Here is a 25,963-nt window from a genome sequence, read left to right as displayed (position 1 = left end):
TCCCGGGCTCTGCCGACAAACCCACCCCGAGGCTCCCGGAGCGAACGGAACGAGGAAAAGGAAGGAAAACAACCGAACGCCAGCCCCCGGTGCCGGCCGTGACCGGAGCGGTGGGGAGGGCCCTACCGGGCACGGAACCGCTCGGTCCTTACCGGGACGGAACCGCTCGGTCCTTACCGGGACGGAACCGCTCGGTCCTTACCGGGAACGGAACCGCTCGGTCCTTACCGGGCACAGAACCGCTCGGTGCTTACCCGGCACGGAACCGCTCGGTCCTTACCGGGCACAGAACCGCTCGGTCCTTACCGGGACGGAACCGCTCGGTCCTTACCGGGACGGAGCCGCTCTCCAGCGGGCACGGCGCCCTCGGAGGGTCCCGGCCTTGAGCTCCGGGCTCCTTAAGCTCATTAACCCCGGGATTAATTAAACTCCGGGGTGGAGCGAGCCGGGGTTGCCGAGGGGTGAAGCGGCTTTAACACCCCCGGGATGCGGGGATGGCCCCGGGATTCCGGATCATCCCCCCCCCCGGCGGGGATTTAATTATCCCCCGCGTAATTAAAGACTTTCTGCCCCCACCCTGGTAAGGAAAAGTGGGCATAAATCCCCAAAAGTGGACATAAATCCCCAAAAGTGGGCATAAATCCCCCAGGACGGAGGTGGAGGCGTCCCTGCCCCCGAAACAAGGGATGGATGCGGTGCCAAGCCGCGCTCCGGGCAGGAGGGGCTCGCCGCCCGCCCTCCGCTCGCCCCGCGGCAGGGAAAGTTCCCTTTCTCCCCCGAGAGCCGGAGATTACCCGGTCTGAGGCGCGGGCAGATCGGATTGGGGATTTACGGCGCCTTGGATGCCTCCAGCCAGGCGGGAGCTGCCTCCGATTCCCCCCTCCCGGTACTTGTGTCCCAAAACCCCTCCTTTTCTCCTCATTTCCTCTCTTACCTTCCCTCCTGCTGTCCTTCCCAACAGAAACCACTGCTAAGCAACAGGTTCTGTTGTGCTCCGTGTCCAATCCCATTCCCCAGCACCGGCAAGGAATGGGAATCACCAAAGCTCGTCCTGGCTGCTCCCAGCCAGCCCAGGGGAGGAAAAAATAAATCCAGTTTGGCATCAAAACTGCTTTATTGTTCACTTGGAAGCGTTACATTCTCACCTGGGTTTGCTGCCAGGCCCAGGGGAAAGCTCTGAAAGCAAAATGCCCATCATCCAGTTGGAAGTGGAAAGGAAAATCCAAAGTGTCAGATAAAAATAAGTGGGATTTCGTACTTGGAACAGGCTTTAATATAAATAGGTAAGAAAATATTTATTTGTTTCAAGAGGAATCTTAATCCCAGCTCTGTCTAAGAGCCTGACTCCATTCTGTTCTTAATAAAATGTCCATGGAAGTGAGTAAAAAATCGTGTCTTCAAAATAGAGGAGGAGTAAAACAAACTTCCCAGAGTAAGAAATGAGGAATTTCAGCATGGAAACGCCGTGATCTGGCTCCCCACATCCCAGTTAAGTGCTCAGAAAAAATCCAGGCAGTGCTTGGCATCCTGGCAGGGAAAGGTTTGAGTGGATCTGGGAGGTGGGATGGCTCCAGGAGGATGCTCCTCGCTGAGGGAAGGATTGATCCAGCCCAAAAGCACGAGCAGAAGGCAGAGGAATCTCTGAGGAGGCTCCAAGCTCTCCCTCCTTATCAAGGAGAGGGATGGACCTGATGGTTTTTCCCACAGGAGAAGCCTCTGAGCTCTCCCACGATCCAGGCCCTGGATGTGGAGTGTTTTAAGGCACGTGGCTGTTTCTTTCCAGCACTTATTCCAGCATTTCGAGGCAGGTGGGTTTAAGGGCAGGAGTGAGGTGTCCTGAGCTGCTTCTTTGGTCCCACAGAATCCCGAGGATTCCAGCACCCACGTGGGGAAAGGTGGATCAAGGCCGGGATCAGAACTGAACCCAGCCAGTGTTCCCCTGAGCCTGGTTGGAAGATGACCTGGAGAGAGGGAGAAACAGGGAAAAAAGGTGTTTAGAGATGGTAAAAGCACCCAGGGAGGAAACTGGGCTGCAAATGGGTCATCCAGGAGCACCCCAAAATCTCCTGGAGCAGCAGAGCAAGAAGTGCCCAGGGGCTCAAACTCAGGGAATTGGCAGCACAGACAGAGCCAGAGCTGATTCTGAACCCCAAAGTTGGGACTGGATGGAGCAGAGCCAACCCCCAGTGGGGTTTTCCAGCAAAACCAGGTGGTTTTGGGGCATCCACATCCCCCCCAAACCCCTGTCCTGCTCACCCTGAAGCTTTGGCAAAGTCTCCCCAGACATCAGCAGCAGGAGCAGCAGTGGGCTGAGGCCAGGACAACAGGGAGTCTGTCAGGAAGTCGGGAAGAGAGGAAACAGAACAGCAGGAGTGATTTCCCACTCTCATTCCCAGATTCCCTGCTTTGATGGATGAAGCAGCCCCTCAGGAGCTCTGTGAGTACAGACCTGTGATGGGCGTTCCCGGGAGCTGGGCAGGCGTGGAGAGCGGGGCTGGGCGCTCCCCAGAGCTGGATTTTCCTCCAGGGGGTGGTGGGAGCAAGCTCAGGCCCCCAAGTCCTGCAGGACGTGGCCTGGTGCTCCCTGTCCCTCCTTCTTTTTTCTTCATGTTCTGAAAGGAGAGCAGGAAGTTTGGGTGGGATCGCATTTAAATCCAGAGCCGGAGCGTGAAAACCCTGGAAGCCAAATTGTTTTAATTTGGGAATAAAATCCTTCAGCACTGCGATATCCCACTGCTGGAGCATCCAAAGGGGTCACAGCAGGGGTGGATTTTACCCCAGATCCCACAGACCTGGTTTTGGCAGCAGGAATTGACTGCACCACAACCCCATGCAAATCCCTGCAGGCAGCATTATCCCCATGGGCTCTGCCCTGAGCCCACGCCCAGGGATTTTCGGGAGGTTTCTTCCTTGTGCCACGCAAAAGAAGAGCTGGGATCAGCTGGGAAAGGCCCTCACAGCGATGTTGAGTTTGATGGTTTGTCCCTCCTTGAAGCCCAGATCCAGTTTGGGTCCCTGCTCCAGGTCCTGGGCCTGCCGGGCCAGCTCGCTCTGCTGCTTCACCCACCTGTGGGAATGAAATCCATGGAAAAGGAGACACAGCCCGCCCCAGGCTCCCCCAAAACAACAAATCCTGCTCAGGACCATCCCTCTGTGGCAGCAGCTCTGCAAAGGCCAGGGTGTGAGCCGGGACCTCACCTGAGGGAGCACCCAGGGGATGATTCCCAGCAGAGGCTGCCGAGCCCCAGGGATCCCCCAGCCAGCACCACGTCCATCCATCCCTCCCCAAAACCCCAAAATCCCACCATCCCCAGCAGCTGGAGCAGCCCCTCAGGGCAGCCCCTTACAGGAAGCAGAGGAAGTGAATTAGGGAATCTGGACTGGGCACCTGGACACCCAGTTTTGGACTTGGGAAGCCCAGACTGGGATGCTGCTGATCCAGGCTGGGAAATCCCGGAGAGAGAAGAGCTGAGAGTTTCTCCCTCTGCCCACCACACCTCCCCACCTCTCCTGGAGGAGACCGACCAGCAACAGAGCTGAGAGGACACAGGAGAGGCACAAAAAACTCACTTGAAGTGGTCCTGGAGAGCCACGTTGAAGTCAAAGGCATCCCCTCGGTCCACAAAGCCAACCCCGATGAACGCCCGGCGGCCTGGGCAGGGAGGAGGAGATTGGGATGGGGATGGGGATGGGATGGGGATGGGGATGGGGATGGGATGCTCCATCCTGCACAGCCCCGTGCCTGGCGCTGCCTCCAGAGGGAGCTGGGACACTGGAGACTGAGCCATGGGACTGGGGATCACAGAATCCCACAATGGTTTGGGTTGGAAGGACTGTAAATCCCATCCCACACCTTCTACTCTCCCAGGCTGCTCCAAGCCCCTTCCAACCTTGGACACTGCCAGGGATCCAGGGGCAGCCACAACTGTTGTGGGCAGCCTGTGCCAGGGCCTGCCCACCCTCACAGGGAACAATTCCTGCCCAATATCCCATCCATCCCTGCCCTCTGGCAGTGGGAAGCCATTCCCTGTGTCCTGTCCGTCCAGCCCTTGTCCCCAGTCCCTCTCCAGCTCTCCTGGAGCCTCTTTAGAGACTGGAAGGCCACAATTAGGTCACCCCAGAGCCTTCCCTTCTCCAAAGGCATCTCCAGGTGTTTCACCTCATTGGCTGCACCTAATGTTCAGTACAAACAGCTTTTTAATTAACTGGCAGCAGGGGTGGGGGGGTTCCTGCATCCTCCTGCTAACGCTGAGCAGCCGAACCCAAGTGTTTTTGTTCCCGGCTAAGATCAGAGCCGTGGGAGGGAGGGAGAGAGGGAGGGAGAGAGGGAAGGGAGGGAGAGAGGGAAGGGAGGGAGAGAGGGAGGGAGGGAGGGAAGGAGGGAAGGAGGGAGGGAGGGAAGGAGGGAAGGAGGGAAGGAGGGAGGGAGGGAGGGAGGGAGGGAGAGAGAGAGGGAGAGAGGGAGGGAGGAAGGGAGGAAGGGAGGGAGGAAGGGAGGAAGGGAGGGAGGGAGGGAGGGAGACAGCTCCTCCCTGTGCCCCCCCCCGGCACAGGAATGGGAAGCAGGAATGGAAAGCAGGAATGGGAAGCAGGAATCCTTCCCCAACAGGAGCAGCGAGCCGCGGCACGAACCGTTCCCATCTTCAATCCGGATGACAAAGTAGCGGCTGGAGTCCGTCACACCCTCCACAGCGATGCCGGGGAACTGCTCCACAGGAGCCTGGGCGAAGAGCTCTCCTGGAAGGCAGCACAGGGCCGGGTGAGGCCGGGCCCGGCCCGCCCGCTGCTCCCGCAGCCCCGCCATCCCCCTCACCCGAGGCTTTGTCCTCCAGCTTGATGAAAGCCGTGCTGCCCTTGGCCGTGATCCGCAGACGGCCGCTCCAGGCCGGCTGGTCCAGCTGCCACTCGGCGGCCCTGGGGAGGGGAAAGGAGCCTGAGCCCTGCCTGCCTGTGGCGGTGGGGACGCTGGGTTTGTCACATGTTATGTGTAGTAGATATAATTCACACCATTTCTGATATATGTGATAGTGAATATTTGTTAGAGCATACATGTTTGTATTAGGATTCCCCCCCCACCCTCACAGGCGCAGGTGGGACCGGGTGTAGATTGGAAACTGATTTACAAGTGAGAAGGTACAGCTGGCCAGGAGATGGGCCATGTGTGGTGGGATTTGGGGACACCAGGAGATGGGCCATGTCTGGGGAGATACAGAACCCCCAGGTGCTGATTGTGAACAACCGAAGATGGATCTCATGGAAATCCTCAGGCAGACACATGTGAATCCAGCGTTCCCGAATTCCTGTAAATTTCATCAAGGATTCAACAAACTCCGGACAGTGATTTGTTCTCCCTCATCACCAAAAAGGAAAATCTTATTAACATATGGACTCTGAATAGAAGAAAAGACTGATTGCTGAAATCTTGGCCTCAGGAGGAATTTTCCCTATAAAAACCACTTGTGCCAGGATGGAGGTGTGTGGGCATGGAGGAAAACCTCTGCTGGGGCTGACTTCTGGTGCCCACCCCGGGCTCGGCTCTGCTCTTTCCTTGTGGCTGGCTAGATAGAATTTGATTGCAAAATAAATATTTTATTTTTCATATTATTTTGGCTGGACAAATTTTCATTTATAACATCACATTTGGCTCGTTTCACCCCAAAACACACGGGGGGACGGGGACAGCCCTGCGGGGTGGGGATGGGGGCAGAGACACCTCCCCGGGAACCCACGGGGGGCTGAGAGAGCCCATGAGGGGCAGTTCTTGTTGTGCTACGGGGAGGGAGAGACCCCAGACACCTCCTGGGAACCACAAACCCCGCACACCTCAGGGGACCCCACAAACCCCACAGACCTCAGGGGACCCCACAAACCCCACACACCTCACGAAGATGGGACCCCACAAACCCCACACACCTCATGAGGAGAGGACCCCACAAACCCCACACACCTCAGGGGACCCCACAAACCCCGCACACCTCACAAAGATGGGACCCCACAAACCAAACACACCTCATGAGGAGAGGACCCCACAAACCCTACACACCTCATGAAGAGGGGACCCCACAAACCCCGCACACCTCAGGGGACCCCACAAACCAAACACACCTCATGAGGAGAGGACCCCACAAACCTCACACACCTCACGAAGATGAGACCCCACAAACCCTACATACCTCAGGGGGCCCCACAAACCCCACACACCTCATGAAGAGAGGACCCCACAAACCCCACACACCTCATGAGGAGAGGACCCCACACACCTCATGAAGATGGGGACCCCACAAACCCCACACACCTCATTGAGGAGAGGACCCCACAAACCCCGCACACCTCAGGGGACCCCACAAACCCCACACACCTCCCGAAGAGAAGACCCCACAAACCCCGCACACCTCACGAAGAGGGGACCCCACAAACCCCACACACCTCACAAAGATGAGACCCCACAAACCCTACATACCTCAGGGGACCCCACAAACCCCACACACCTCACGAAAAGGGGACCCCGCAGGCAGGAACCGAGCCCCCCCCACGCCCGGAGGCGCTGCCACCCCGCGGGCGGGCGCGGGCCGCACCTGTAGCCGCGGTTGGAGGCCCGCGGCGGTACCCGGTACACGAGCACCGCCGGCTTCACGCACAGCACCGACTCGTACTCCTCCTCCGGCCCCGCCGCCATGGCGGCCCCGCCGCCGCTCTGTCCCGCCGTCTCGATGGTAGCGCGGCCGTGCCCACAGCAGCGGGCGGGGCCAGCCCAGAGAGGCGCTTCCGCACCCGCCGCGCCCCCTCGCGGGCGGGAGGACCCGGCGCAGGGCCCGAGGAACTGGTCCCAGTTCGCTGCGGGAACTGGACCGGCTCTGGGCTCCGAGCCGCCAAACCCCGGGTTTGTCTGGGCTTATAAACCCGGTAATTTTATAAATCAGATCATTTAGTAGGGTCTACTATTTATCTTTATTTCTATTATAGAAATTTATATTTTTATATTTAAAAAATTATATTTTATATATTTATATTTATATTTACATTATTTTTATATAAAAATATATATATTATATATTATTTATGCTTTATATTAAATATATAAATTTTATAATTTATATATTATATAAACTATAATTAATTTATTATATAAACTATAATTATTATATTATAAAATATCGTATAAAATATTTTATAATGTATGTATTTAAACAAAAATATATATTTATAGATATTTTTATAATTTATATAATTTATATATTATATATAACTATACATACTTATATATATAACTATATATATATTTATATATATATAACTATATATATATTTATATATAATTATATATAGTTATAACTACAATATAGTTATAAACCATATATTATAGTATTACATATCCTATAACATAGATACAGTATGTAAAATATATGTATTAGATACTGGGTTGTATTATATATATACAATTATATTTTTATTATATAAAAATATATAATTTTTATATAATAAAACTATATAATTTCTATTAAATATATTTATATTAAATATATAAATTTTATAATTTATATATTATATAAACTATAATTAATATATTATAAAATATATATATTATAAAATATTAATTTATAATGTATATATTTAAACAAAAATATATATTTATATATATTTTTATAATTTATATAATTATAGATTATATATAACTATACATACTTATATATATAACTATATATATATTTATATATAACTATATATATAGTTATAACTACTATATAGTTATATACCTTAGGATATACATATTACATATCCTATAAGGTAGATATGGTATGTAAAATATATGTATTAGATACTGGGTTGTATAATATATATACAATTATATTTTTATTATATATTAATTTATTTATTAATATTTCTATAGTAATATTAATTTTATTTATATAATTATTATTAACTAATAATATTATATGTTTACATTATTTCTATTCTAAATAAGTAGTTAAAAGTCATCAGAATTCCAAGGGAGCTGGGGGCTGTGGGAGCTGCCAGGGCTCCATATTCCTCCCTGCAGGAGCCTCCAGAACCTTCTCTGGATATTATGGAGCACAACATAATCACATTAGATAAATGTGATTTATCCCAGCATGGAGCAACAAAATAATCACATTAGATAAATGAGTTCAATTAACTGATTTGTGTTCTCCTCTAGGGAGAGGCAGCGCTCACATCCACACTTGGGATCCACATCTTCCCTTGGAGCACTGCCCTTCCCACCCTCCTCAGACTACTCCTCTCAACCATCCTAAAAACGGGTAAAATCCGCTGCTTTTGGGTAAAATTATGGGAAAACCTCCCAGATTTTACCTTACACACAACGCCACCCCCGTCAGACACGGCGCTAAAAGGAGCGAGCCACAAAGCCGTGAAAAGTTTAAAGACATTTATTTAAAATACAATTTATAAAACGTTTTCTTTCCGGCGCAGGTTTATTTTTTTTTTGGGGGGGGTGGTGGGGGATAAACCCACGGTGCCGCTCCATCCTCCTCCTCCTCGGGATGAAGGCGCTTCCCACAGGAACGCCACCGAGCCCTGCCCGCGGGCAGGACGTGTCCTGGGCACCGTGTCCCGGCACCGTGTCCCGGCACCGTGTCCCGGCACCGGGACGGGAGCAGGAGCAGCCGGAGAAGGAGATTTCAGTGCTGGAAAAGGGGATTTCGGTGCCGGAGGTGGAAATTTCGGTGCCGGACACGGAGGAGGCAGCGATGTGGCGCCCCACCGGCCGCTCCGGAAATCCGGTGGATTCGGGAGGTTTTTGGCTATTTTGAGGCTATCTTTTTAGGAATAATTAAGGAAAGGCGCAGTGAGTACAGTTATTGCTGACGTCCTTCTCCCTCACGCTCCCGCTCGGAGCTCATCCCAGCCCCCAGGCTGAGGGGGATGAGCGAGATCCCCCAAAAATCCCGGGGGAATCTCCCCCAACCCTGAACCAAGGAGCTCATTAAGGTTCCCGGGATCGCTTGGATACACAGGTAGTTTCTATTTTCCCGTTTCTGTGGGATTTCAGCCTCAATTCCACACAGGGCTTTTCGTGCACGTCCAGACTGGCTCGTTCCCCCTCGAACCTACTGAAGGCAGCACCCGGATGCAGGAATCCGTCCCAGACCTCCAGGTCCTGGTCCCTCCAGGAAAAGCATTTAGTGTTCATCCAATCCCTTGATATCAAGTGATCCTCAGCTTCATCCAGGGGGGAACATCTCCATATTCCTGGGCAGCAGCAGCTTCCCCGTTCTCCTCTCAGGAACCCAAGCAGGACGATCCCTTCCCTGAAGCCTCCAGGGAGATGGGGGATCATCCAGGCTTTCCCCAGGGCTGGTCTGGTTCCTGGTTCTGCCGTTCCAGGAGAGCTCGTACCGTCCCTGCGCCGCCAGGCCGGCCCCTCGGGATATCCCACTGCCCGATGTCACGGCTACAGCGGCGCCGGAGCCTCTCCTCCTCCTCCTCACATCTCCCTAATTCTTCGCTGCCCAGCCCTCTGTGGCAGGGCAGCAGGCATTTGCACGGGCTCACTCTGCATTCCCTTCTCCCCAAACACAAAAGAACCCAAAAAGGATGTATTTTAAGCTTCTCCTCAAAGCCAGCAGGGAATCGGAGCCAAGCTTTAACAGGAGCAAGATGTGAACTGGGTCTGACTCCGAGGTACCTGGGGGTATCCAGGAGTTCGCTTCCATGGCAGTGGAAATGGAGAAATGGAGAAGGAAAAGCATGAGCTTGTCATCCCAAAGGCATCACATTCATGGAAATCCATTGGAATTCCCTTCGTAACACTCAGCTGTCTTTCTGGATTCAAACAAACGGCTCCAACCCTTCCCACGCACTCCGCCGATCCAAGATACAGAAAACAAACAGAAAACCAAATAAAGGAACCTAAAATCCTCGGAAACAGAACTCGTTCTGGAAGTGATGAGGACAACATGCGTGGCTGGGGAGGTGGGGAGGCTTCCCATCTTTTTTTTTTTTTTTTTTTTCCCTTAAATGCCAGGTTTGGAGTACAACAAACGTTATTGCTGGCGCTTGCTCCGACCCGAGCGGGACACGCACGACTCCCTGCGCCCGGCCGAGTCCGGCACGGCCCCTCGTGTCCCCCGGCCGCGGGGACAGCCCTGCCGGGACGGGACGGCCGCTCACAGTGGGTGGAGAGGGGAGGTCACAGTGCGTGGGGCTGAAGGTCACAGTGGGCAGAGCAGAAGGGTCACAGTGCAAATCAGCCCGGGAGGTGCCCTGGCCCGGGTCCGTGTGTCTGTGCCGGCGGGACGGCGCCTCCGCCTCTATCTGCGCTGCTTGAAGCCCTGCGAGCCATCGGGGCCCAGCGGCTGCCGGATCACGTTGTTGGGCTGCCGGCTGTCCTCGGGCTGCGAGATCCGCGGCGGCCTGGGGACAGGGACAGACGGACACGGCTGAGCCTGGACAGAGGGACACTGCTGGGGCCTGGGGACACAGGGACAGAGGGACACAGCTGAGCATGGACAGAGGGACACAGCTGGGGCCTGGGGACACAGGGACAGAGGGATAGAGGGACACAGCTGAGCCTGGACAGAGGGACACAGCTGAGCCTGGACAGAGGGACACAGCTGAGCCTGTGGGACAGAGGGACACAGCTGAGCCTGTGGGACAGAGGGACAGACGGACACGGCTGAGCCTGGACAGAGGGACACAGCTGAGCCTGTGGGACAGAGGGACACAGCTGAGCCTGAGGGACAGAGGGACACAGCTGAGCTTGAGGGGACACATACAGCTGAGCCTGGACAGAGGGACAGAGCTGAGCCTGCAGGGACAGAGGGACACAGCTGAACTGCGAGGACACTGCTGGGGCCTGCAGGGACACCAGGAGCAGGGCTGGGGCTGCGGGGGCACGTGAATGAGGTGTGCAATTCCGAATGCCTTAGGGAAACCCCGCACCACGGGAATTTTGGCACATGCTCTGAGGTCCCCAGCACGGGAAGGACGTGGAACAGGCCCAAAAGTGGCTGCCAAGGTGATCAGAGGGATGGAGCAGCTCTGCTGAGGAAAGGCTGAGGGAACTGGGATTGTTCAGCCTAGAACAGAGAACCTTTGGGGTGACCTAAGTGGGGCCTTCCAGTGCCCGAAGAGGCCAAGAGGGAAGATGGAGGGACTCTGGACAAAAGCTTGGGGGAAAGGATTCCCCAGAGGGCAGGGATGGGTGGGATATTGGGAAGGAATTCCTCCCTGTGAGGTGGGCAGGCCCTGGCACAGGTCTCCCAGAGCAGCTGTGGCTGCCTCTGGATCCCTGGAGGCGTTCCAAAGGCACACAGATGTGGCACCTGGGGACACACACAGCAGTGCCAGTCAGTGGTTGGACTCTGATCCTGGAGGGCTCTTCCAGCCTCAATATTTCCATGGTTTATGGCCTTACCAGGCACTTCCCTCGCTGCCAGGCAGCTGAGGCTGGCTAACAGAGCCTTCCTCTCTCTGTGCCAGCCCAGCTGCACACTCTGCCAGGCCCACAGAGCTCTCACCTGTCCAGGATGGGTTTCTCCTGCTCCTCCTCGGGGCTGGCGCTGCCCAGGATGCGTTTCCTGGCCTCGGCGTACTCGGCCTCGCGCTGGGCCAGCGATTTGACGGGGAAGGCGGGGCGGCTGGCCGAGTGGGGGCTGCTGAGCACGCCGTTGCTCGTGGGCCGCTTGAGGATGCGGATCTGGGGCGGGGGCCCCGCGGGGAGGCTGTCGTCCTGGATCACGATCGGCACTTTGGGAGGAGATTTGGACTTTCTGCTGTCGGGAAGAAAAACACGGGGTTGGTGGTTGTTTTCCACACAGAGTGTGAATTCCTCGTGCTCGATGGCCTTCCTGTGATTGAGAGCAGCCTGGAATAATTAAAGGCCTCGTTACAACTGTAACTCCAAAGGGCAGCTGTGGCTGTCCAGGATCCCTGGCAGTGCCCAAGGCCAGCCTGGGTCAGTGGAAGGTGTCCCTGCCACGGCAGGGAGTGGAATGGGATGAGCTTTAAGGTCCCTCCAACCCCAACCATTCTGGAATTCCATGCCCCTCTCAGCCCCTTGATCCCTGGCAGTGCCCAAGGCCAGGCAGGACAGGGCTTGGAGCAGCCTGGGACAGTGGAAGGTGTCCCTGCCATGGCAGGGGGTGGAATGGAATGAGCTTTAAGGTCCCTCCAACCCCAACCATTCTTGAATTCCATGCCCCTCTCAGCCCTGACACCAAATCCCACTTTTCCTGGTGGACACACACCCCAACCTCCTTAGCGTGGCCTCTGCCCACAGCAATCATTAGCAGAGGGAGGTCACAGTGTTGTCACACTCCAAAACGTTTCCCTTCTGACTCTGCTGGACTCCAACCCCATCCAGCACCTCCCAGTGCCAGCAGCAACACCTTCAGATGCAGTGACCCGAGCCTTTGCTGGCAGGTGACACCCAGGCCACCCTCATGGGTTTGTGTGGCTGACAGGAGACACTCTGCCTCCTGGGGTGACCTGCCCTCCCTGAGCCCTGTGACACGAGCAGGGGACAGCCCCAGGCCAGGCCAAGCTCCATCCCCAGCCTGGGGCTGCTCCATCCTCCCGGGGTGGCTGATGGAGCACTGGATTAGCTCAGAAAGAGATGGAAAACCAGTCCCTGCTGTGTGTGGCACCATCAAACTCTGCTGAAGGAAAGGAACAGACACTGGGTAAAGCTTTAGCGTTTCTAGTTGAAGATATTGGTATAAACACCTTGATTTCATTCCCTGCGTTCCCTCTCACCAGGACACCCAGCCTGTCACTGCCATTTCACTCCTCAGAGCCAACCTCAGCCCCAGCTCACCATCTGGATGTTTTACAGTCCCTTTTCTGCATGGAGGATAAATCCCATGACTCTCTAAAAACCCCAACAACAAAGGACTTGTCAGCAGTGATTAAAAACATTTCTGGTAGGAGAAAATAACACAGCCCTGCCCAGGCCCAAAGGAAGCAGGAAAAGAAATGCAAGACACAGCAAGTCAGTCCAGAGCCAGGAGCTGGGATTACCTGACTCACCCATTTCTTCCCCTCTTTCTCACACAGCTTCCCCCAAGCTGGAGCTTCACCCAGTCTGGAGGAGGCTCTGAAATTGGAGCACTCCCATCTTTCTGCTGCATCCCGCGGTTCCAAAGGGCCACCTAGTGGCACGGAGACAGGGATTCCCCGATTCTCCACCCCAGCCCAGCGCTCCCTGCTCGGTTTGAAGCTGTTTCCCCACTGTTCCCACTCCCCAGGCCTTCAGCTGTCCAACAGCACCTCAGGAGAATCAGGATTTTACCTTTCCTTCTGTGTGATCTTCAGCTTCTTTTCCAACCGTCTGTCTATTTCCTTGAAAAGAAGGAGAGAAAAGTAAAACCACAAAGTTTTTAATAAAATGAAGACCAATCTCAGTTTGGAGGTTGGAGTTTGAGCCTGTCTGGGCACACATTTAATTTCACTCTTCCGAATACTGATCTATAAAGGAGGCAGCGAGTGTGTGATTCCATCTGAGGATGACTTGGGAATCAAGAGGCTGAGAAAAGCAAAGCCACCATGGATAACCCATGAGAAAAGCAGAATCACCAAGAGTATTGTCGCTGTCGAGGCAGGATGGGAATGAAGAGACTCTGACCAGAAGGCTGCTGAGAGAAAAACTCTGATTTATTCAAAACACACTGCTCTTTTATACAGATCTCTGTGAGGACCAACTCCACTGGTCCTGAAGTGAAAACAACTCACAGCATTGGTGCAGAGCGCTTGACACAGAGTGACAGAACTTAACTGTAAACAATGTGAACAACAAGAGAGATAAAGAATTATTTACATTATTCTCCAACCCTTTCCCAGGCTTCTTGCCTGGCTAGAAACTCTCATTTCTTTCTTTGACTGAATCCGAGTCCCACATTTCCCCAATTTAAACACATTTGTCCTCTTGACAAACACGACAAAAAGGGGGAAATGTGGGACTCAGATTCAGTCAAAGAAACGGAGAGTTTCTAGCCAGGCAGAAGCCTGGGAAAGAGCTGGAGAAGAATGTAAATAATTATTTATCTCTCTTGTTTTTCACATTGTTTACAGTTAAGTTCTATCTCTCTGCATCAAGCACTCTGCACCAATGGTGTGGCTTGTTTTCACTTCAGGACCAGTGGAGTTGGTCCTCACAGAGATCTGTATAAAAGAGCAGTGTATTTTGAATAAATCAGAGTTTTACTCTCAGCAGCCTTCTGGTCAGAGTCTCTTCATTCCCGTCCTGCCTCGACAGCGACAGAGCATTCTGCTGTAAGCAGCAGCACACCCACAGCAGGCCGTGGATCCGGCACGGGGCCGCTCACGCTCATTTTAACCACTTCAGCAGGCAAAAAACCACCTGTGAGGGCAAAACCCACAGACTCCACAGCAATCCCACAGCAATCCCACAGCAGGAATTGAGGATCCAGGCAGGGAGCAGCCAAACCTGCGGGGCAGAGGAGCAGCAGCGGTCACGGCGATCCCGGGGGAGCCGAGCCCCGAGCTGGGGCAGGGCTGGCTGGCAGGGCCACATTCCTGCCAGGAGAATGCCCTGCCCTGCCCCACAAGCACCAGGGAGCCTCCCTGGGCTGCTTTCCACACGCTGCAGTCACCCACGGAGTCACCCACGGGCACATCACCGACAGCGCCGGGCTGTGAGCGCAGCAGCCTCTGCCCGAGCTGGACACAAGCAGAGCAATCAGGCAGAGAAATTTGGCTATTTTGGCCAAATTTGGCTAATTCCCAGATTATAGAAAGTCTCTGTCTCTCAGCCCCGCTGCCAAAGCAGAAGCCATAATTGGTCTGTGCTGTTTCAAGGTTGTTTATTCTGTTTATCTCTAACATGTTCTGCTGCCCTGCCGCAGCTCTGTCCTGCAGGGCAGCGTGTGGGGCTCTGCCCTCAGTGGGATGGTACAAACATTAAATACCACAAACTACCTGTGCTGGATTTACAATAACGTGCCAATATCTGTCACCTATGTTGGACAGTGTGTCCCCAGCCTGAACCAACAGAAAAATGCCAACAGCACAGTGAAACATGGAGGGCATGGAGAAGGAGAAAAAGGACAAGGCACACCCAATTTCCTCCGTCTTGTCCCCTTTGGACCCCTAATCTAGAATCCTAAAATTTTACCTTTGCACCCGTGCCACACTTAATTATTACTGATATCAAACACTCAGAGCTGGTAATTCATCCTGTAAGATTGAAAACTCTTTTCCATGGACAGAGATCACAGCCAGTGTCTCTGGGGGCTCTGTCCAGGGGGGTTCCTGACCCCTGCCAGGGTCCCAGGGCAGCCAGAGGGAAGCTCTGGATCCCCACAGAGGAGAACCAAGCCAGCTTCCACCCTCCTGCAGGTGACCTGCCCCAACCCCACTGGTATTTTTAGATCCTCACGACAGCTCCCTTAAAAGAGGCTCCAAAACAGCTTTTTGTGTTTGATTTAATCATCAAGGAAAGGGGGAAAACACTACCTGAGAGTGTCCTAGTTTAGCCAGCTGATAGCTGGCACTACAGAAGGAAATTCCAAACTCTGCTGTACTTTGAGGCCTGGCAGCTTCCCCCTGCTGCCAGCAGGAACCACAGAGGGCACAGCTCGGGAGAGGAACGGGTTTGGACAGAAATTCCCTGCCCCTGTCAGCAGGGAAGCAGCACAAGTCACTACAAGATGCCAAACCACCGTGTCGGCTGTTGGTCATACAGGCCACGGCAGCCTCCACCTTAGAAGGGAATAAATCATCTCAGGAAGATAAAAGGTGGGTGGGAGGTTGAGTTTCCTACCCAACCATGTCCTGGGAGGTCACAAAACCAGGCTGAGCTTCACAAGACAGGTCTTAGGCTCTTCAAGGGGACTGGGAGGGAGGAAAATCCCACTGCAGAGCTGCTCAGGAGGGAGGGAAATGTGTAAGAGCTGCCTCCTGCCCCCTGAGAGCAGGGGGTGGATATCCCTGAGGATATGCATCCCTCAGGATGTCCCTGTGGAGCAGCTGGTGGCAAACAATGGAAGCCAAGCGAGGGGAAGGGGTTGCCCAGGTGACATTGTGGCCTTGAAACTGCATTTTCAGCCTCAAAGAATTCACCCAGGCCCTGCTGGAACATCCCCTGTGAAATACTTCAGCACACGGGGCAGAGAGACAAGAGGAAAACAGGGTGAAAAGGAGGCAAACACGCTCAGGAGCTTCTGAAATCATTTCACTCTGAGTAGAAACAGGGCTGCTGAGCCCTCAGGTGGGACTGTGGGCATGGAGAGGTCACAAGGCACACAGCAGCCCTGGGGAAGGCTCTGTGCTGCTGCCTCCTGCCCAGAGGGGGAGAGGTGGCCTGGCAAAAGTCACACTGCTGCAGTGCTGGGGGCTCTGGGGTGAGTTTAGAGCTGTTCCTGCAGTGCTGCAGTGCTGGGGGCTCTGGGGTGAGCTCAGGGCTGTTCCTGCACTGCTGCTGGCTCTGGGGTGAGTTCAGGGCTGTTCCTGCACTGCTGCTGGCTCTGGGGTGAGCTCTGGGCCTGTTCCTGCACTGCTGCTGGCTCTGAACTGAGCTCAGGGCTGTTCCTGCACTGCTGCTGGCTCTGGGGTGAGTTTGGAGCTGTTCCTGCACTGCTGCTGGCTCTGGGGTGAGTTTAGAGCTGTTCCTGCAGTGCTGCAGTGCTGGGGGCTCTGGGGTGAGTTCAGGGCTGTTCCTGCACTGCTGCTGGCTCTGGGGTGAGCTCTGGGCCTGTTCCTGCACTGCTGCTGGCTCTGAACTGAGCTCAGGGCTGTTCCTGCACTGCTGCTGGCTCTGGGGTGAGTTTGGAGCTGTTCCTGCACTGCTGCTGGCTCTGGGGTGAGCTCAGGGCTGTTCCTGCACTGCTGCTGGCTCTGGGGTGAGTTTGGAGCTGTTCCTGCAGTACTGCTGGCTCTGGGGTGAGCCCTGGGGCTGCAGCCATGGTCTGACGGAGAGATGCTGCAGTTGCAGGGCGTCACAGGTGATTCACAGGTGATTCACGGCACTGTCACCGAGCCCCAGCGCTGCCAGACAGCCCCACGCACTCCAACCACAACCTGCAGCCTCCTCTGCCCGAGAAAAATGAAGCTTTTTGATCAACACAAAAACTTACTCCAAGGAATGCTTCAAAACCACCCCAACTCCTTCACAGCCTGTTTTGCTTTTCCCACTCTGGAGCAGGTCATTTCAGCAAAATTCTTGGTATCTGTCTCCAAACCCCCAAAACTGCCAGTGGTCCTGAACCATAAACCAGTGCTCCGTGCTTGGGGAGCTCCTCACCAGGGATCACACGGGGTCCTGAAGGCTGGAAAAGACCTTGGTATTCTGCAGACAGGGTTTTGGCCAGCTCAGGATTTTGGGGGGATCCCTTTGGCTGGGATTCCTGTGAGGGAAGTGATGCAAGGGGAACAGAGCTGCAGTTTGGGGTCAGGCAGAGCACCTCAGTTACTGCTCTGCAGGAAAAACAATCCCAGAATCCCTGAGACTGGAAAAGCCCCCCTGGACCATCGTCCTGTGCCCAATGCTCTCCTTGTCACCCAGCCCAGAGAGTGCCACGTTCAGCCCTTCCTTGGACACCTCCAGGGATGGGCACTCCAAACCTCCCTGGGCAGTTCCAAGGCCTCAGCACCTTTTCCATGGGGAAATTCCTGCTGGTGTCCACCCTGAGCCTGCCCTGGCCCAGCCTGAGGCTGTTCCCTCTGCTCCTGTCCCTGTCCCATGGGAGCAGAGCCCCACCTGGGGCTGTCCCCTCCTGTCAGAGTCAGTGTCCCCTCTTGTGCAGAGCCACAAGGTCCCCCCTGAGCCTCCTTTTCTCCAGGCTGAACCCCCTTTTCTGCTCCCTCAGCCCCTCCTGGGGCTCCATTCCCTGCTCTGGACACGTTCCAGCCCCTCCAGGTCCTTCTTGCCACGAGGGCCCAGGACTGGAGATGCCTTGGCACAGGCTACAGCCCCTGCCCTGGCACAAGGAGCACAGCCAAAATATCCCCTAAATTCCAGCCTCAGCAGCTGATGGAAGCTCTGTGCTCCCTGCAGAACACGAGGCTGCCTCCACATGTTGGGATCTTGGCAGAATAACAGACCAAACACACACCAACCCCTCCCACCCACCCCAGCCACTGTCAGTCCTGCAGGATCCACGCAATTCCTGGCGCTGCTGAGGGGATTCCAGCTGCCTCCAGACATCCACTGAAATTTTGGGTAGAAAAATCTCCCTTTGTGTTTAAATAGATGGTCAAAAGCAGCTCCCCTCCTCACACACCTCTGGATGTGTCAGAAATTGTGTTTTCTTCTAAACACGGGGACTGACTCTGCATTTTCCAGGGAGGCAGCGTTCATTACTAGGATGTTTGGAATTGTAGGAATGAACACCACGTGCAGACACAGCCCCAGCCCTGAGCAGCCTCACAGCTCGTGACAGGGATCACTGCACCAATTTCAAAGCACAATCACCTTGGCACCGCTCGCTTTTAATTAAAATCAAATCCCTTCTGCTGCTCCGCTCGGCTCCGTCCGTCTGTCTGCTGATGTCACTGCCTCTCCTCTGCTGTGTCACACTGTCACCGTGGGGGTAAGGAGATAAAATTAGGAGCTGACTCTGAGGACAAGTGCCAGAGGCACTACAAGCACCGCAGGCATGAGCTGCCTGCAGAGGAACCTGGATGTGGCATCCAGGTCACTGTGGACACCTCCCAGGTGTCCATCACCTGAGGGGCTCTTCCAGCTCCCCCTGCCCGCACAAACTTATCTGCATCACCAAAAAACTCAACCTGCTTCACGTCCCCCTGAGAAACCCCCTCCCCAAAGATTAGCAAGGAATCTCACCCACCTATTTTTAGGGCTATTATTTGTGGATGCCAAACGGGACCCAAACAAACAGCCTGAAGAAGATTCTGTTCTCTGACATTTAGGCTGCGTTTGTGGACAAGGACGTCATGGAAACTGAGCTCCAGCCCCACCACAGCCACCCTTCCTACCCCTACCCCTGAGGAAAACAGCCAAGAGGATCCATAACCCCCTTGGAATGCAGACACAGACCCCAGGACACGAATCTGCTGCTCAGATCCCACATTCCCGTGGCCTGGCATCCCAAAGAGCCACCCCTGCCATCAAGCTGACACCTTCCTGGTGAGCTGGAGACCCTCAGCACCCCAGGGATGTGTCCTTCAGGAGGGGACTGCCCTGCAGAGAGGGATGGAGGCACATTCCCAGGCAAAACCAGAATATTGGGAAGCACAGGGGCTGAGCCAGCCACACTGCTGGCCAGAGAACATTGTGGGAATAAGTGCAAAGCCCCATCCCCACCCCTGCCCAACACCAGCAGCTCCCAGCCCAGCTGATCCAGGCAAGGATAACAGGATGGCTGCTTTGATCCCAAGGTGAGGGAGTGACTGGAGGTGTGAGGAAGGCAGAGACTTGTGTGGATCGCTTACACTGGGTGGATATTCCCCCTCTTCCTCCCAAATTCCTCTGCAGAAATCCAGGGGAGGTCCCTACTGGAGCACAGGGCAGCAGTCCCGCTGCTCTCCTGGATCTCTGGTAACATTCCAAAGCCCTGGAAAAGCATTAACCACATTCTCTGTTCCCAGCACAACCTTCTATCCCTTCTCACCCCAAAACATGGAATGTCAAACCTCAGAATGAGCAAATTTCGGCTGGAGCTGTGTCCTCCAAAACCACAGCCTTGTCTGCTCCTTACAGCACCACTGGATGCTCTGGCAATTCCAGACAGAGACAAACTCCAAATCCTGTCTTTTTTTTCATTTTTTCTTTTCTTTAGGAAATAAAAACAAGTTTTAAGATCTGAGGTCACCAGAGCTGTTGATGGGGACCTGAACCTGGAACAGTTACAACACCTAAAGCAAACTTTAGGTGAAAGTTTGCCCAAAATCTTTTTGGTGTGGAAAGTCCAAGTCCATCCGGGGTTTGTGGCAGCAGGAGAGGGGTCCCTGCCCCTCTGCCCCCCAAATGAGCCCCTCAGCACCTGCAGAGCAGCCCCAGCACAGGGAGGAGCTGGAGCTGCTGGAGCCAGGCCAGAGGAGCTCCAGGGGGATCCGAGGATGGAGCAGCTCTGCTGGGAGAGCTGGGAATGTTCACCTGGAGAGGAGAAGCTCCAGGGAGAGCTGGGAATGTTCACCTGGAGAGGAGAAGCTCCAGGGAGAGCTCAGAGCCCTTCCAGGGCCTGAAGGGGCTCCAGGAGAGCTGCAGAGGGGACAAGGGATGGAGGGACAGCACACAGGGAATGGCTTCAAACTGAAGAGGGACAATTTGGATTGGGATATATGGGATAAATCCTTCCCTGTGAGGGTGGGAAGGGGCTGGGATGGAATTCCCAGAGCAGCTGTGGCTGCCCCTGGATCCCTGGCAGTGCCCAAGGCCAGGCTGGGTCAGTGGAAAGTGTCCCTGCCATGGCAGGGGTTGGAATGGGATGAGCTTTAAGGTCCCTCCAACCTCAACCATTCTGGAATTCCATGCCCCTCTCAGCCCTGACACCAAATCCCACTTTTCCTGGTGGACACAGCTCCTGCACACCCCAGCCTCCTTAGCCTGGCCTCTGCCCACAGCAGTCATTAGCAGAGGGAGGTCACAGTGTTGTCACACTCCAAAACGTTTCCCTTCTGACTCTGCTGGACTCCAACCCCATCCAGCACCTCCCAGTGCCAGCAGCAACACCTTCAGATGCAGTGACCCGGAGCCTTTGCTGGCAGGTGACACCCAGGCCACCCTCATGGGTTTGTGTGGCTGACAGACAGGAGACACTCTGCCTCCTGGGGTGACCTGCCCTCCCTGAGCCCTGTGACACGAGCAGGGGACAGCCCCAGGCCAGGCCAAGCTCCATCCCCAGCCTGGGGCTGCTCCATCCTCGATGACACGGGGCAGGATTTCCCTCCTGAGGCACGGCTGGATCCGTGGGGACACTGCAGGCAGCAGCTGAACTCCAGGGGGAAAAGGACACACAAGGAGGTTATTCCATGGGGTTTTTCACCTGTTTTGGGTTGCCAGAGTAATGTTTGACCTGCAGGGAACCAGGGAATGTCCTGAGCTGGAAGGGACCCACAAGGATCAGAGTCCAACCCCTGGCCCTGCACACACACCCCAACAATCCCAGCCTGTCCAAAGGCTCCTGGAGCTCTTGGGGCTGGGACCATTCCCTGGGCAGTGCCAGCACCCTCTGGGGAAGAACCTTTCCTGATCTCCAGCCCAAACCCCCCTGGCCCAGCTCCAGCCCTTCCCTGGGTGCTGCCCCTGCTCACAGGAGAGATCAGAGCTGTCTCCCCACCTTGGGATGAAGCTGAAAGAGATTCTGACCTGAAATCAGTTATTAAGACTCTGACACACTCAAATCTTAGTTGGCAAAGGAATAACCAATGAACGCATCTGCCAAGCACCAATTCCAAGCTGAGGATCACCCATGACCATGGACACATTCCAGTTTTGGAGCCCAGCTTCCCACCTAACATTTAATTATTGGTTTAGCCAGGTAAACAGGCCTGAGTGTCACCAACTGACCTCTCATTTGTGTTTGCCAGCTGGGCCACTCAACACCACAGAAAAACAAACCAGGAATTAGAGCTCATTAGTGTTTTCTGACCCACACTGGCCTTTGAAGGCCTTTCCACCCTTACTCCTACTCAGACAACTCACACTTACTCAGGCCCTGGTTTTCCATCTGTAACTCCCATTCCAAAGCTCTCATTAGACACCAGGGAGGTGACAGGGACCCAGAGGCCCCACAGAGCTCTGCTGCACCCCGTGGCCCTGGCACAGGGGACACTGCCTTCCCTGGGCACTCAGGGGTGGCACATTCCCAAGGAGCTGCTCCATTTCTGGGGCAATTCTGATGGCACAAGAGAAGAGACAAACTGAGGCCATGTTAAACACCCAAACAATCACCTGAGGACTGGTTTTACAGCTCCCTGAGTGACCAAACTGAGCTGTGTGGGGCTTCTGGGGGTTTTCTTCAACCTAATGAGATTTTCCTGGTGCCTGATTTGGGAGAGCTGCAACAGATAAATGAGGTGAATTTTAATTAGGAGGCCACGGGATCTCTGCTCAGCCCAGAGCTGCCTCTTGCTGACAAAACTTCTTTAAGGCCTTGAGCAAAAGTTCTCAGCCTCACCAAAAACGACAAACAAAAACCACTCAGAACTAAAAATCTGATGTATTTGCTTTCCCAATGAACACACTGTGGGTGAAATATTAAAAAATTACATGCTAGGACACAGACAATGTATTCCATAAAACCGAAAATCCTGCTACATCTCTACTGTTCTGTCATGTGCTGAAGGGTCTAAAAAATAAAATAACTCAGGAAGTATCAGCATCACAGAATCACAGATGGTTTGGGCTGGAAGGGACCTTAAAGCTCATCCAGTGGCACCCCTGCCATGGGCAGGGACACCTCCCACTGTCCCAGGCTGCTCCCAGCCCTGTCCAGCCTGGCCTTGGACTCTCCCAGGGAACAATTCCTAATTCCCAATATCCCACCCATCCCTGTCTGTTCCCTGTGGCCTGGCACTGTCAGATCTGGGTGTGTTTGGAGCTGCTCCTTGGTTTCTGTTCTCCTGCAGCCTCCTGAGCCCAGCCAGGACTGCCAAGCCCTGTGCCTGTGTGCTGGGATCCACCTTGTGCTGCCTTGGATGGAAGAGAACCACAGAACCAGGGAATGTCCTGAGCTGGAAGGGACCCACAAGGATCAGAGTCCAACCCCTGGCCCTGCACACACACCCCAACAATCCCAGCCTGTCCAAAGGCTCCTGGAGCTCTGGCAGCCTCGGGGCTGGGACCATTCCCTGGGCAGTGCCAGCACCCTCTGGGGAAGAACCTTTCCTGATCTCCTGCCCAAACCCCCCTGGCCCAGCTCCAGCCCTTCCCTGGGTGCTGTCCCTGCTCACAGGAGAGATCAGAGCTGCTGGTGCTACAGCAGAGCCTCCCCTGGCTGTGACTTTGGGCCACCTGAACGTCCCCAGCTGCACCAGCATCCATCAGGATCACGAGAACAACGGGACAAGGGGAGGTTGGGCTCTCCTGTGCTCCATCCTGCTTCCTGTGGGCACCACCAGCAGCTCCAGGGCTCCTTCCTGCCAGGCACAGAGTGAAATCCCCTTCCTGATCCCCAGGGCAGCTCCTGCCCCTCTCCCAGCCTGCACACACCCCTCCAACTGCTCCACAGGCATCCAGAGCCCAACAACTGCAACAGCAGCTGCTCCTCCTGCCAGGCCTACAGGAGCAGCTGAGGGAGCAGAAAAAGGGCTCAGCCTGGAGAAAAGGAGGCTCAGGGGGGACCTTGTGGCTCTGCACAGCTCCTGACAGGAGGGGACAGCCCCAGGTTGGGCTCTGCTCCCAGGGAACAGGGACAGAAGAGGGAACAGCCTCAGGCTGGGCCAGGGTAGGCTCAGCTTGGACACCAGCAGGAATTTCCCCATGGAAAGGGAGCTCAGGCCTTGGAACTCCCCAGGGAAGTTTGGAGGTGTCCAAGGAAGGGCTGAACATTGCACTCAGGGCTCTGGGCTGGGTGATAAGGTGGGGATTGGGCCCAGGGAGGACTCATCGATCCTGGAGAGCTTTTCCAGCTTTGAGGATTGTGTGATTCCTCAGGGAATCTCCCTGCTCATCAGCACAAGCCACTGAGGTTATGAGCACGAATTCCCAGCAGTCTGGACTGGCAAAGGGTGTGAGAAAGGACAAGTGACAGGGATTTCTCCTTCTAAGGAAAAGCACCTGGGAGGTACCAGCAGGAAGGACAAACTGAGAGGACGCTCCATGGCAGGATTGGAGCATCGGGACCATTTTAAACCATTACTCACGGCCACAGTCATGGGGCTGCCGAGGCTGCAGCCGTGTCCCTGCATGGAGCGCTGGAATTAACTCCGAGCCCCCGGCCTTGGCGCTGCCAGCCTGGCACTGGCCCCTCTCGGGCGTTCGGTTACAGGCTGGATTTTGCTCCCTGCCTCTGGCCAGGTGTAACCCAATCCCTCGCCCACAGGGAGCTCCGTGTGCCCTCTGATCCTCAGGACTGCGCTGAAAACAGAGTTTACCCGGCGGAGTTTCCCCTCGCAGGGGCGGCTGTATGTGCAAGCACGGCGCTCACAGACTCGACTCCCCGTGTGCCAGCCCAGCTCCGGAGCCAGCAGGGCCCAGCCCCAGCCCCGGGCCGGGACTCCCGGTGCTGTGCCCGGTGACGGAGCACGTTCCGACCGGGGAGAGGCCTTGGGGTGCGCCCTCAGCCCCGCCGGGGTCGCACATTCCCGCTCTGCTCGCCCCTCCTGCTGCAAGCGGGGCTCTGTGCGACCCCACCGAGCCCGGGGGGGTTTGCACACCGAGGACGGGCAGGGAGCACCGGGAGCACCGGTGCTGGCGGCGCCGCGCACCCCCACGCCGAGCGACCCGCGGTCCCTTTAAGAGGCCTAGCAGCGCCGTGCCGCCGCCGCGCCGCCGGACGCGTCCCGCCGCCTCCTCCTCAAGCAGCACCGCGCCGCGCCGCCCACCCGCGCCTCCCCCCGGTGCTCCGAGCCCGCCGCGCCGCCTCGCACCGCCGCCCTCACCCCGCTGTCGGCCGCCTCCTCCCAGCTCTCCGCGACCTCCTCATCTTCCATTTTAATTCCCGTCCGCCGCCGGGCCCCGCGCCCCGCGCATGCGCGCGCCGCCCGCCGGCCCGCGCCCGGCAACGCACGCGCGGCGCGCGGAAAGGGCGGGAAGAGGCGGCGGGGCGCGGCGCCACAGCGCCCCCTAGCGGCCGGGAGGACCGGGCTCGGCGCGGGTGTCTGAGGCGATTTCCTTTCATTTTTGTGTTTTCCTTAAGTTTTGAGATGTTTTCCCTTAGTGAGATCTTTTCCCTTAATTTTGGTGTGTTTTCCCACAATTTTGAGGAGTTTTCCCTTAATTTTTAGGTGATTTTCCTCGATTTTGGTGTGTTTTCCCACAATTTTGAGGCGTTGTCCCTTAATTTTTAGGTGATTTGGTGATTTTCCTTGATTTTGGTGTGCTTTTTCTTAATTTTGGGGCCTTTCCCTTAATTTTGGTGTGTTTTCCCACAATTTTGAGGAGATTTCCCTTAATTTTTTAGGTGATTTTCCTTGATTTTGGTGTGCTTTCTCTTAATCTTGGGGCCTTCCCCTTAATTTTGGTGTGTTTTCCCACAATTTTGAGGCGTTTTCCCTTAATTTTTAGGTAATTTGGTGATTTTCCTTGATTTTGGTGTGCTTTCTCTTAATTTTGGGGCCTTTCCCTTAATTTTGGTGTGTTTTCCCACAATTTTGAGGGAATTTCCCTTCATTTTGGGATGATTTGGTGATTTTCCTCGATTTTGGTGTTCTTTCTCTTAATTTTGGGGCCTTTCCCTTAATTTTGGTGTGTTTTCCCACAATTTTGAGGAGATTTCCCTTAATTTTTAGGTGATTTGGTGATTTTTTTTCTTGATTTTGTTGTGCTTTCTCTTAATTTTGGGGCCTTTCCCTTAATTTTGGTGTGTTTTTCCACACTTTTGAGGAGATTTCCCTTAATTTTTAGGTGATTTGGTGATTTTTTTTTTTCTTGATTTTGGTGTGCTTTCTCTTAATTTTGGGGCCTTTCCCTTAATTTTGGTGTGTTTTCCCACAATTTTGAGGAGATTCCCCTTAATTTTTAGGTGATTTGATGATTTTCCTTGATTTTGGTGTGCTTTCTCTTAATTTTGGGGCCTTCCCCTTAATTTTGGTGTGTTTTCCCACAATTTTGAGGCGTTTACCCTTAATTTTTAGGTGATTTTCCTTGATTTTGGTGTGCTTTCTCTTAATTTTGGGGGCTTTTTTGTTTGTTTGTTTTTCTATAGTTTTGTTTTCTCTTAAATTTTTGGGTCTCTTCTCTTAGTTTTAGGGTTTTTTCTCTTAATTTTGAGGCGTTTTCCCCTAATTTCTGGTTATTGGACAAATCTCTCCCCAAATTTAGGCTATTTCAGCCACTAATCCAGCCTCTGATCCCTCCTGCAGACATCCAGTTGTCCGTGTGTCCTTTCATCCAATTTGT

The 25,963-nt window shown here is 54.2% G+C and overlaps 2 protein-coding genes across 2 annotated transcripts; both read right to left on the bottom strand.

Moving 5' to 3' along the window:
* Positions 1-1,095: 1,095 nt before the first annotated feature.
* NECAP2 (NECAP endocytosis associated 2) lies at positions 1,096-6,751 on the bottom strand. Its single transcript, XM_030289365.4, has 8 exons — positions 6,576-6,751; positions 4,814-4,914; positions 4,633-4,737; positions 3,571-3,652; positions 2,959-3,067; positions 2,450-2,612; positions 2,257-2,332; positions 1,096-1,961 (listed from the first exon to the last, which is right to left on the bottom strand). Exons 1-8 carry the CDS (start codon positions 6,674-6,676, stop codon positions 1,913-1,915), a joined length of 786 nt encoding a protein of 261 aa, XP_030145225.4. The 5' UTR covers positions 6,677-6,751; the 3' UTR covers positions 1,096-1,912.
* Positions 6,752-8,392: 1,641 nt separating this feature from the next.
* On the bottom strand, positions 8,393-24,630 carry SZRD1 (SUZ RNA binding domain containing 1). Its single transcript, XM_030289373.4, has 4 exons — positions 24,505-24,630; positions 13,274-13,323; positions 11,502-11,756; positions 8,393-10,395 (listed from the first exon to the last, which is right to left on the bottom strand). Exons 1-4 carry the CDS (start codon positions 24,553-24,555, stop codon positions 10,293-10,295), a joined length of 459 nt encoding a protein of 152 aa, XP_030145233.4. The 5' UTR covers positions 24,556-24,630; the 3' UTR covers positions 8,393-10,292.
* Positions 24,631-25,963: the final 1,333 nt, after the last annotated feature.

Source organism: Taeniopygia guttata, chromosome 21, assembly GCF_048771995.1.
Source record: "Taeniopygia guttata chromosome 21, bTaeGut7.mat, whole genome shotgun sequence".
Taxonomy (NCBI): Eukaryota; Metazoa; Chordata; class Aves; order Passeriformes; family Estrildidae; genus Taeniopygia; species Taeniopygia guttata.
The sequence above is the reverse complement of the archived record's forward strand: the minus strand, read 5'-3'. Positions and strand labels throughout refer to the sequence as shown.